Source organism: Tachypleus tridentatus, chromosome 8, assembly GCF_004210375.1.
Source record: "Tachypleus tridentatus isolate NWPU-2018 chromosome 8, ASM421037v1, whole genome shotgun sequence".
Lineage (NCBI taxonomy): Eukaryota > Metazoa > Arthropoda > Merostomata > Xiphosura > Limulidae > Tachypleus > Tachypleus tridentatus.
Genome location: NC_134832.1, coordinates 138,067,366 through 138,079,484, shown reverse-complemented (window position 1 = coordinate 138,079,484; position 12,119 = coordinate 138,067,366). Strand labels below are relative to the sequence as shown.

At 36.4% G+C, this 12,119-nt stretch overlaps 1 protein-coding gene across 1 annotated transcript in view; it reads left to right on the top strand.

Annotated features, from left to right (window-relative positions):
- LOC143224028 (cell adhesion molecule Dscam1-like) overlaps window positions 1–12,119 on the top strand; it is an 84,478-nt gene that overhangs the window by 41,573 nt on the left and 30,786 nt on the right. The window contains exons 5-11 of the mRNA XM_076452490.1: window positions 911–1,028; window positions 1,758–1,921; window positions 2,056–2,325; window positions 3,961–4,368; window positions 5,296–5,457; window positions 7,292–7,579; window positions 10,458–10,577. Of these exons, the coding sequence (XP_076308605.1) occupies window positions 911–1,028; window positions 1,758–1,921; window positions 2,056–2,325; window positions 3,961–4,368; window positions 5,296–5,457; window positions 7,292–7,579; window positions 10,458–10,577 (1,530 nt within the window). The remainder of the gene's footprint in view (window positions 1–910; window positions 1,029–1,757; window positions 1,922–2,055; window positions 2,326–3,960; window positions 4,369–5,295; window positions 5,458–7,291; window positions 7,580–10,457; window positions 10,578–12,119) is intronic.

Sequence of the window (12,119 nt, the reverse complement as noted above, 5' to 3'; positions counted from 1 at the left end):
AAAGAGTTATGAGGGGTAATATGAGCTCCAGCCCAAAGAGTTATGAGGGGTAATATGAGCTCCAGCCCAAAGAGTTATGAGGGGTAATATGAGCTCCAGCCCAAAGGGTTATGAGGGGTAATATGAGCTCCAGTACAGCCATGTATTTTCAACACGCTTCTCAGGAAGACGACAGCTGTTGATAAAAGTTTTCTCTGATAATTTGAAAATTTGACGTTTTTAATATAATCTGTTTTAATATAGATGTTTGTAGAGGGTCATATCTAAATCCATTTGTGGATTTGAAGAATTACAAACTTCAAGATGTGTGAGTAAGTGTTCCAACAGTATTTAATTTCAGGAAAATTTAGTGGGGGCGCCCTTTCATCCAGTCACTTTAAAATAACCATGAAAATATATTTCGGAGCAACTTAGAAGTTAAACAAACGTGTTTTAGGCTTAAACGTCTGTCATTTACCAAAACATGAAACTGGAGTGAGTTATCCAAGGTTCACTTCTTCTACTGGCTAGAGTAAATGTGTGGTTTGATTTCCGCTCAGCTTAGATTTCATTCCAGTAAAAATGTTTAGAAAACACAGATGTTCCATAGCAGTAAAAGTTAAAATTGACAGATATACCGGCATAGTGTAGCATTCTGTTTCTACTTCATCGTTAAGATCATGTCGATGGTTTCTGGTTCAAAGCTCTAATTGAATAAGTACATTGAATCCATGATGAAACTTTGATGGACCGCAACTGCTTGAAAACGAAAGGCGGAAGACTTTCGAAACGTCGTCCTCTACACTTATGTCTCCACAACAAGCAGTTGTCGTCCATTCTACAAAGTTTCATCATGAATACTCTGCCTAAACAATTTGTCAAAGAATACATTGAATACATTCTTACGTTATATTTGTTGACATCTGTCCAGATCCTCATATTGTGTCGCCGCCTCGAGTGAGAACCCAGCAACAAAGAATCCAAGCTGTACGAGGAAAGGACGTCGAGTTAACCTGTGTTTCCCAAGCTTTTCCTGCCCCCACATACAGGTGGGTAAAATACAATGTGCCCTGAGTAACTAGACCACGTGCTACATTCTATTGAAATAGACAAAGGTGAAAGTGATTCCATCAGTGCTTAAGATTGTTACATGGAGATGTTGTGGCATAACAAAATTACGTGGAAATGTTGTGGTGTAGCTTTTATGTGGAGATGTTGTGTTACAGCAGTGTTACGAGGAGATGCTGTGATATGACACTGTTACGTGGAGATGTCATGGTATGACACTGTTACGTAGAGATGCGTTATAACTCACATTTCAACTTCAATATTTCTATTACACATGCAAGTGTAAAACTAATATTTTTACTTAAGTGTTTCTATCACACGCCATCACCGAATAAGTAAAAACCTATTTCTTTAATTTAGTGTTTTAACCACACGTGCGTACATATAATTTATGTGTATACTTCAGTAAATTGCGCGTGCATATATATATTGGATGTATTTCTAAAATTGCTGTAAAATTTAAAACATTTGTGAAGTAAATTAATTAATTTTCTATAACATTTGACTGTGCTTTTCTAAAGTTATCGAACTGTCTTATGAGAAGCAAGAACCTGTTAAAGAATGACTAATTTTTTAGTTAAATTCAACTGCTGACCCAGAAGAAATTCGATCTAATTAAAACTATTTTTCAATGGAGCTAAAAGGCCAAGCCTACAATGAAACGGTATTATATTTTTTTCTCTGCACTTCTTGTTATGTTATTTTTCCAGATGGTACAGAGACCATTACTTGATAAGTTCAAGTTCTAGACTAACCATCGTGGACAGTTCTCTGTTGATAGAACAAGTGGAAATAACAGACAGTGGAAAATATGTCTGTATCGCTAACAACAGCTTGGGAGAAAAATCTGTACAGATAACACTGATGGTAACTGGTAAGAACTTTAACAGTTTGCCACCATCCACTTTATTATGTTTCTTTGTTATATAAAATATAATCTTGTATTCGTCTATCTTATAGTATACTTCGCTTTACTTTCGAAAAATTCACTTCATTTATTTGATGTAGCTCCTATTTTGGCCGAAATTCAACCGGAAACCCAAGAAGTTCGCATTGGAAAGCCAGCTATACTGAATTGTACAGTTTCTGGACATCCAGTTCACAGTGTTCATTGGAAGAAGAACAACCAGCCCCTGGTTGAAGACGGTAGAATACGACTGTTGAGCCGTGAAGTGTTGTATATCAGTAAGGTGAAGAGGGAAGACCAAGGAATGTACCAATGTTTTGTGTACAACAGTCAAGAATCCACACAAGGAAGTGCAGAATTAAAGCTACGAGGTACGATAAAACAATGTGTTAGTGATATGATAAATAAATACGCTAGTGTTATATTAGTAATGTTTCTGAATACTAAAAGTAATCAAAATATCTAACGGCATTACGTGCACATATTTGGAAAGGTGCGCGTGAAAGATTTCTTCCTTTGCTAATAAAGTAGTGCAGGTAATGTCACAAGGATCTGTGAAACAATATTAATAACAAAAAGTGCGCATGAAATATGTAATCCTTCGCTACTAAAGTAGTGCGAGTAATGTAGTAGGTTTTGTGAAACAGTGTTAATAAGAAAAAGTGTGTATGAAATATGTGATCCACCGCTAATAAAGTAGTGCGAGTAATGTAGTAGGTTTTGTGAAACAGTGTTAATAAAATTTGTGTATGAAATATGTGATCCACCGCTAATAAAATAGTGCGAGTAATGTAGTAAGGTTTTGTGAAACAGTATTAATAACATCATATAAAACCTTTACATAATTGAGTTCTACAGCTTACACAATGTGCAGAAACCATTTACCTTTAAATTAGTTACACTAGAATCTAAGATAGTAGAACATTTTGAGTACAACTATGAGATGGGGGAGCACACTTAGTCCATTATGTAACTTTGCTCTTAACAACAAATCAACCAAACCAGTGGCAATAAGAGGTATCTGATTAGGGTAATATCTCATTTGTGTCGTGCGGTAATCAGCATACTTTATAAATGTGGCATATCTTCGGTTGAGGAAGAAATAGAGGTAAGTATTGTTAATTCGATGGGGAAAATATTTTTGGTAGCACTTTCGTCGATATAAGTTTTTAAGTTATGTCATAAAAATAAATTTGCCTTACGTAGTTTTAAAATAGTTGCCACGTGATACGTGACAACTAAATCTTTCAGATTATTTCACGTATTTGCATTATGTAGTGAAAAAAAATCATTACATTTTTAAACAAACTAAGAGATTTGGGTAAATCGTCTGCTTTTTTACTCATTTAATCACTTCGCCTAAAAAAAAAAATTACATTTTCAGACAAATTTAATGATTTGAGTAACTTTTCTAGCTTTTCCTTTTTCCTCTTCTAAACACTTCATGTTCCTCTGTTTATACTTCCTAATTTTTGAAGCCCGACATGGCCAGGTGGGTTAAGGCACTCTTCTCGTAATCTGAGGGTCGCGGGTTAGAATCCCCGTCGCACCAAACATGCTCGCCCTTTCAGCCGTGGGGGTGTTATAATGTTACGGTTAATCACACTATTCGTTAGTAAAAGAGTAGCCCAAGAGTTGGCGGTGGGTGGTGATGACTAGCTGCCTTCCCTCTAGTCTTACACTGCTAAATTAGGGACGGCTATCGTAAATAGCCCTCGAGTAGCTTTGCGCAAAATTCAAAAGAAACAAACCTAATTTTGGAGCTAATAAGTAAAATCGAAATTTATTTAAACATTTGAGCGTTTGAAAAGGTTCTGTCAAAATTTGCTCATTTATGGTAAACCATCTATTTAAAAATAGTTACTGGAGCTAAGTGTTATTAATAATAATAAAAAACTGCATGGTTCCTGCTAGGCTACTTTATATGTTTACCATCTTTGAAAACGATCATTCTGTCTATATACACAAGAAGTGTGAAATGTGTGAATGTTTCTTTACGTATTTAGAGGTGGCTCCGTCCATGATGGTTACGTTTCCTGAAAGAAAGTTGAAACCTGGGATGAGCTTATCACTCAGGTGCTCAGCATCAGGAAATCCTCTTCCCGTTATAACCTGGAAACTGGACGGATTTCCAATTCCTGAAACCTCTCGCTTAAGAATTGGTGACTTTGTTACGTCTCATGGTCACGTGGTTAGTTATGTAAATATCAGCGATGTCAGAGTTGAAGATGGCGGCGAATACACGTGTAAAGCAACCAATGCTGTCAAAAGTGTTACTCACGCTGGGAAAATAAATGTGTATGGACCACCAATAATACGTCAGATGGAAAACGTCACAGTCCTGTCTGGAGAAACCGTAACCCTAAGATGTGCAGTGTCCGGTTACCCCATTAAAAGTATCACATGGGAACGAGGTTAGTTGATACGAATATGGCTATTTTTGGCTACGTGTAAAGGATGAAAATTTACAAATGTTATTTGACTCTTAATGTTCTCATAACTTGTTTATATTAGATCGGTATTTTAGAAAGTTATAAAGTACAGGTGGCGTTTAGGTTGTACAGAAATGTCCGGCACATTCACAAAGTAGGAGCATCATCTAAGGATGTGTTAACAAAACAAAGACATTTACAACAAATTTTATTCGTTCAGCCTTGAAGTTTCGTGATGTAGTGTTGTTTTTTTAAAGTGTGTTTTGTGATAGAACTTGAATTAAATTGATCATATCTGAAGTGTATAGTAAAACGCCCTCTAGAAACTAGGTTACTTTTCCCCGCATGTTTATTTCTGCAGTTCTGCTCTGGTGGTTTAGTACCAAGCCTATAGGCGTATACCGCTAGAAAAAGGGGTTTTATAAGTTCGGTGGACAAAACTCACAGAGCCAATTGTATGCCTTTATACCTTAAAACAAACAAACTGTCTACCATTCATCAGAGCCCAACTAATACAGTCCTTCATTTTTATTGTTATTTCCACGAAAGCCACCTGGAAAGTTCATCTGTTCTAATTTCTCACACCACTTGCAGTAGTATGTTGACTGTCAATCGGTCAGTGGACACTAAAATGGCGTCATGTAAAGAACGCTTAACGTTGCAATTTGTACTGTCGTGAAGTCAATGATACGTGCACATGATACAAATCACGAGAAGCATTATGTATTGTGTAAGCTACAACACAACATGACATATGAACTTCAAAAGCAAAAAATAAAAATATTTGATACTCTTAATTTTGGTTTTATATTCTCTCAAAAGAGAACACTTTCGGGGAACCTGCTCAAACACGTCTGGTTAAAAATTATTTTAACTAGAATGATAAAACATAAAATTATCTGTCAACAGATGGCTCTCCTCTACCTCTTACGCATCGCCAAAAAGTGGAGTCACATGGCACTCTAATCGTAAGAAAAATGGAAAGGCCAGCTGACGATGGAGAATACATATGCATAGCCAAAAGTCCAGAAGGGCTCACAGCAAGAGGACGGATATATGTGATTATCAAAGGTTAGTAAAAATATAATTTTATTTTTAAGTGACTTATTAACTCTTTTAGAAACAGATTATTCTTCAGAAACATGAAGTTTCTATCAATGCCTGTAGAGAGACGTACTATTTACACTCAGTGGCCACTTTATCAGGTACATCTTTATTTACACTCAGTGGCCACTTTATTAGGTACATCTTCGTGGCATGGATTCAAAAGGAGTTGGAAACATTCCTTATGGATTTAGATTCGTGCTTACTCGATAGCATCACTCAGTTCCTGCAGATTTGTCGGCCACACATGCAAGCTTTATTGGATTAAGATTTGTGGACTGTGTAGGTCATTGGAAGAAACTGAAATCGCCGTTATGTTCGTAGAACCAGTTTGAGATGATTCGTGCTATGTGACATAGCGAGTTATTCTGCTGAAAGTAGCTATTAGAAAACAGGTAAACTGTGGCCATAAAAGGATGTACATACTCAGGAACAATGTTCAGGTACGCTGTGGCATCCAAATGATGCTGAATTGGCATTAAGGGGCATAGTATGTGCCATGAAAACATTCTCCACACTATAATACCACTATCATCAGCCTGTACCATTAACACAAGGCAGGATGAATCCAATGTTTCATGCTCTTTCCGTCAATTTCTGACCCTACCATCTGCAGTTCGCAGCAGAAATCGAGATTTGCCGGACCAGACAACGTTTTTCCAATCATAAGTTTAAATGATCCTGTGCCCTGTATTTCCTTATTTTACTGTTCTTTGCTAACAGGAATAGAACCGGCGCGGTCTTCTGTTGCTGTCGTACCTTGAAGCATCGTGCGTTCAGAGATGCCGTTTTGTAAGTCACTGTTGTAAAGAGTGGTTATTTGAGTATCTGTGCCTTCCTGTCAGCTTGAACGAGTCTGGACCATTCTACTCTGATTTCTCTCATTAATAAGGTGTTTATGACCACAAAACCTTTCACTCACTGAATGTTTTTGTTTGTTTCTCGCACCAGTCTCTATGAGCGCTAAAGACTGTAGTGCATGAAAATCCCAGGAGGTCAGCAGTTTCCGAGATGCAAGAACAACTATGTCTGGCACCAGCAGTCATTCCACGGTCACAGTCACTTAGATCACGCATCTTCCCCATCCTAATGTTCGGTTGAACAACAACTGAACCTCTTGACCATGTCTGCATGCTTTATATATTGGGTTGCAACCACATGATTCGCTCTTTGGCTATTTGCGTAAAAGAGCAGATGTACTTAATAAAGCGGCCACTGAATCCGTAATGTCTATTCATAAATAAAAAGGTTCAGTTTTGTCTCAGTATTTCAAAGTGATTTTGAGAGATGTTCTCACATGCGCACTAAAACAAACCATTTTGTAATCTCTATACAGTTTTTGTATGAAAACTATAGATGGAAACTGATGAAATGTTTCTTATTTCTCGCTTCTCTGTTCTAACAAATGCCCGGACAATCGACTGTTGCTCCGTATTCTATTATGGAAGTAAAAATTAAAACAAGTGTATAACTTTCTATCGTAAAATTTTTATTAAACATTCTAAACTACTTTGTAATAATGACGAAAGATTCGTAAGCAGTACAGGGAACATTTGGTAAAGATTATTTTTCTTTAATAAACTAAGTGCCCATTATCATCCATTATAAATTTGATTTAATATTATTCTGTAAGAACTTTACTTCTACTTGGTATATAATCTTTTATATGAATCACCATAAGTCATATGCATACGCAGTTTTGAATTGATTTTATAATCCAAAGAAGAAATGACGCAAGTTTTATTTTTTCTCAAATATGCAAATTAACGTGGCAGTTATTTTTGTTGTTGTTTCACTAAAGTGGCGCCCCTTATCGACGAAGAATTTTTCCCAGAGACCAAAATTGTGAGTCAGGGAATGCGAGTGAAACTCGTCTGCGCGATAATAAAGGGAGATACACCCATCAGAATCAGGTGGATGAAAGATGGCGGTGCTGTTGTAAGAGAAAACAAGAGACGAGTGCAAACTTTAGACGATTCATCATTGCTCGTGCTCATTAACGTATCGTATTCAGACAGTGGAAATTACACGTGCCTTGCATCGAATAATGCAGCCACCGTCAACAGAACGACAACCCTGGTTGTCAATGGTAAATAATTTATTTTGCAAATGTTGGTTAATTTTGGTGTTACACACAAATAATTACTAAAATTACACAGAGATCATTTTATAATATATAGTTTTACAGATTAATTAAATCAACCTCTAAATAAATATTAGTTTTAATTTGAAAAGTAAGAAGTCGCGCAGAGTAAATTGCTATCACAAACTGTTGTCATAGTTGTTGTTGTTTTTAATTATTCTGTAAAACTATATGTTAGAATATTAAAACTAATATTTATTTAGAGGTTAATTTAATTAAAAGTTTATGTAACTTTTCTCTGTCATGCAGGTCCGAAAGTGCTACCTAGAGGTTTGTTTTGTTTTTTGAATTTCACATAAAGCTACTCGAGGGCTATCTGTGCTAGCCGTCCCTAATTTAGCAGTGTAAGACTAGAGGGAAGGCAGCTAGTCATCACCACCCACCGCCAAATCTTGGGCTACTCTTTTACCAACGAATAGTGGGATTGACCGTCACATTATAACGCCCCCACGGCTGAAAGGACGAGCATGTTTGGCGCGATGGGAATGCGAATCCGCGACCCTCAGATTACGAGTCGCACGCCTTAATACGCTTGGCCATGCCGGGCCTACCTAGGGGTTTAACGTCCCTGATTGTGAAAGTGGAGTTCCGTGGCTCGTGCATAGAACTACGCTATTATCTTGTATATGAAATTACCTTAAGGCAAGAATACAAAACTTTATATCCCGAGTGATTTCAAAACGTGGAACCTTTTTTATCAGGGGCAAACTGGTGACTGAAGATCCACGTTTCGAAAGCGCTCGGGTTATAAGGTTTTGTACTGTCACGTGATAATAATTTTTTAATTCAAGAGAAGGTGTGAGTATTTCGTGCTACTGACACAGAATTACACTGTCAGTACACACAAAATTATACACCGAAATACTTTTCTCAAAACTATGCATAAAATGAGTTTAGTCTAGCAGTTTAGTTTGTTATTAGTGTTAGCTAAGATTCAATTATGAATACAAAGGTTTTTTGTTATTTTCTCATGCAATAAAACCGCACCATGTGTCGTGAATACAGTGACAAATTACATCCCACCTATTATTTGTAACCAAAGTTTTATAAACTGAAAACATTTTTTGTTAAATTAAAATTTATCTTGTTGCAAACATGATGCTTTGCAAAAGTCTTCAAACAGCATTTATCTCTCTCAGACTCATGAAGTCAACACATTTTACTGATTGTCAGCGCGTGTAGCTCAGGTTTCTAAGTCAGTATTTGTATAGCAAATAACTTAACGTTATACGTAAAAGTCAATCACACCAAACATGTTCGCCCTTTCAGCCGTGGGGGCGTTATGATGTTACGATCAACCCTACTATTTGTTGATAAAAGAGTAGCACAAGAATTGGCGGTGAGTGGTGATGGCTAGCTGCCTTCCCTCTAGTCTTACACTGCTAAATTGTGAACGGCTAGCACAGATAGCCCTCGTGTAGCTTTGCACGAAATTATTCAGAACAAACCAAACCAATACGTAAAAGTTAAATAATCTGGTATGGAGACAGGGTTAGGTACAACTATAGATTTCGGAGCTGGTAAACCTGGTTTGAATCTGTGCAATAACACAGACTAGTTCCAGAACTTCAAACTGTGGTTGCATTATACAAGTGATAGTCCATAGTGTGGACGATGAGTGGTAGGGTTCTACCGATTGTTTGCCCTTTCCATCCTTTCGGTCAGTAGTTAAAGTTAGGTACTGTGACCTTAGTAACTTTTCCACGAATGTCAATACTTTCGAAGAAGGATATGCTTAAAAACAAAACGGCATATTCTAGTTTCATTTTTAGAGTTGGCCACCTTTATTTAGATTAAACTGTGAAATATACAAATTGTGTGTCATATAATTAAAACAGTGATAAAACTGCAGGGAAAGTTTTCATCCTTTATGGGCATGTGGTCTAAACAGTCGGATTAAATGACCCTATGGTCTACACGTAGTTGTTTCTAATTCTGATCTAACAACCAAAAGAAAGCCAGACTGAAGCATCCAACGCCCCAAAGAGTTTGTCCCTGCTATTATTCTTATAACGGCATCACAGCTGAAAGCGGGAAACTTATTCAATGGTATTGTAACTAGAGTCTTTGACTCTCAATCCGCAACTCGGAACGGTAACCAGTAGGTCACTCCCATAATCATAATAGAAAACTTATTTGTTTCAAGTGCAAATTCACATTGGGCTATCTGCTGTACCTAAAGGGGTTCTTTCTTTTGAATTTCGCTCAAAGCTACACGAGAGCTGTTTGCGCTAGCCGTCCCTAATTGAGCAGGGTAAAACTAGAGGGAAGAAAGATAGTTATCGCCACCCACCGCCAACTCTTGGGCTACTCTTTTACCAATCGAACAGTGAGATTGAGCAACACGTTATAACGTCATATGGCTGAAAGGGTAAGCATGTTTGGTGGGAAAGGAATTAGAACCCTCCACCCTCAGAGATCGAGTCGAGCGCCCTAACCATCTGTCCATGCCGGGGACGTATCCAAAAGGAATTGAATCATTGATTTCAATCATGTAAGCCCGCAAACTTAACACTAACCCACCGAGGGGGGTCATTGTTGAAAGACATTTGACAATTATTATGAAAGATATTATCGGTGGGTTTATCTATGAATGCAATGTGTAATTTCGAAATATTATACTTAACATTAAACCGAAGAAAAAAAAAAAAGCTGGTGGGCTTATAACGTTAACATACAAGATACAATACTGACAGCCTACAGTACAGCAACAAACGAAACATGCAACCTACAACTAAAGTTTTTCTTTTTTTCAGCGACTCCTGGTGTTATATGTATATTATCCGATAATCTTTATGGAATTTCTCATTACTTTTACAAATAGTGCCACCCCAGTGGACTATGGAACCTTCCAACTCGAACGTTGTCCATGGCTCCCGTATCTCTGTGGACTGTATGGCTGAAGGATTCCCCAAACCTCGTATTTTCTGGAAGAAATCTAGTGGTATGAATGTATTATTTGTTTTGTATGTTTGGTTTTATTTCGATTAGTTATATAAAGCTAATCAGAAGTACTCTGAAACTTATTTTTGAAAAATAGAAACAAATGCTGAATAACACATTACATAAACGTAGATGACACCTATTTAATTAAAATTACTACTGTTTGCGAAAAGTTGAGATTGCTTTACTGGTAACATGGGGTATACGAAACGACTAGGTAGAATGCCTTTGATTCTTTACATATTTGAGGTTTCACAACTCCGTGTGAGTTGTATCTTTCGACAAGCTATAACATCGCTAAACATGTATATTACTTCTCTGATATTTCTGGTTTTGTTTACTAGTATATCGTATGACGTAGTAACGTTGTTTAGAGTGAGTCTTGTTTAACTTCATTCATTAAACAACACTATAATTGTGTACTAACTGAACAACACTATAATTGTGTACTAACTGAACAACACTATAATTGTGTATTCACTGAACAACTGTTTAACTGTGTATTTACTGAACAACACTATAATTGTGTATTCACTGAACAACACTATAATTGTGTATTATAACTCTGTATTGTATTCACTGAAAACACTGAACAACACTATAATTGTGTATTCACTGAACAACTGTATAACTGTGTATTTACTGAACAACAGTATAACTGTGTATTCACTGAACAACAGTATAACTGTGTATTTACTGAACAACAGTTTAACTGTGTATATACTGAACAACAGTTTAACTGTGTATATACTGAACAACAGTTTAACTGTGTATTCACTGAACAACAGTATAACTGTGTATTTACTGAACAACACTATAATTGTGTATTCACTGAACAACTGTATAACTGTGTATTTACTGAACAACACTATAATTGTGTATTCACTGAACAACAGTATAACTGTGTATTTACTGAACAACACTATGTGTATTTAACTGAACTATAATTGTGTATTCACTGAACAACAGTATAGCTCTGTATTTACTGAACAACACTATAATTGTGTATTCACTTAACAACTGTATAACTGTGTATTTACTGAACAACAGTTTAACTGTATATTTACTGAACAACAGTATAACTGTGTATTCACTGAACAACAGTATAACTCTGTATGAACAACACTTCACTGAACAACTGTATAACTGTGTATTTACTGAACAACACTATAATTGTGTATTCACTGAACAACTGTGTATTTAATGAACAGCGGTATAATTGTGTATTCACTGAACAACTGTGTATTTACTGAACAACGGTATAATTGTGTATTCACTGAACAACAGTATAACTATGTATTTACTGAACAACAGTTTAACTGTGTATTCACTGAACAACAGTATAACTGTGTATTCACTGAACAACACTATAATTGTGTATTCACTGAACAACTGTATAACTGTGTATTTACTGAACAACACTATAATTGTGTATTCACTGAACAACTGTGTATTTAATGAACAGCGGTATAATTGTGTATTCACTGAACAACTATAACTGTGTATTCACTGAACAACACTATAACTGTGTTTTCAATGAACA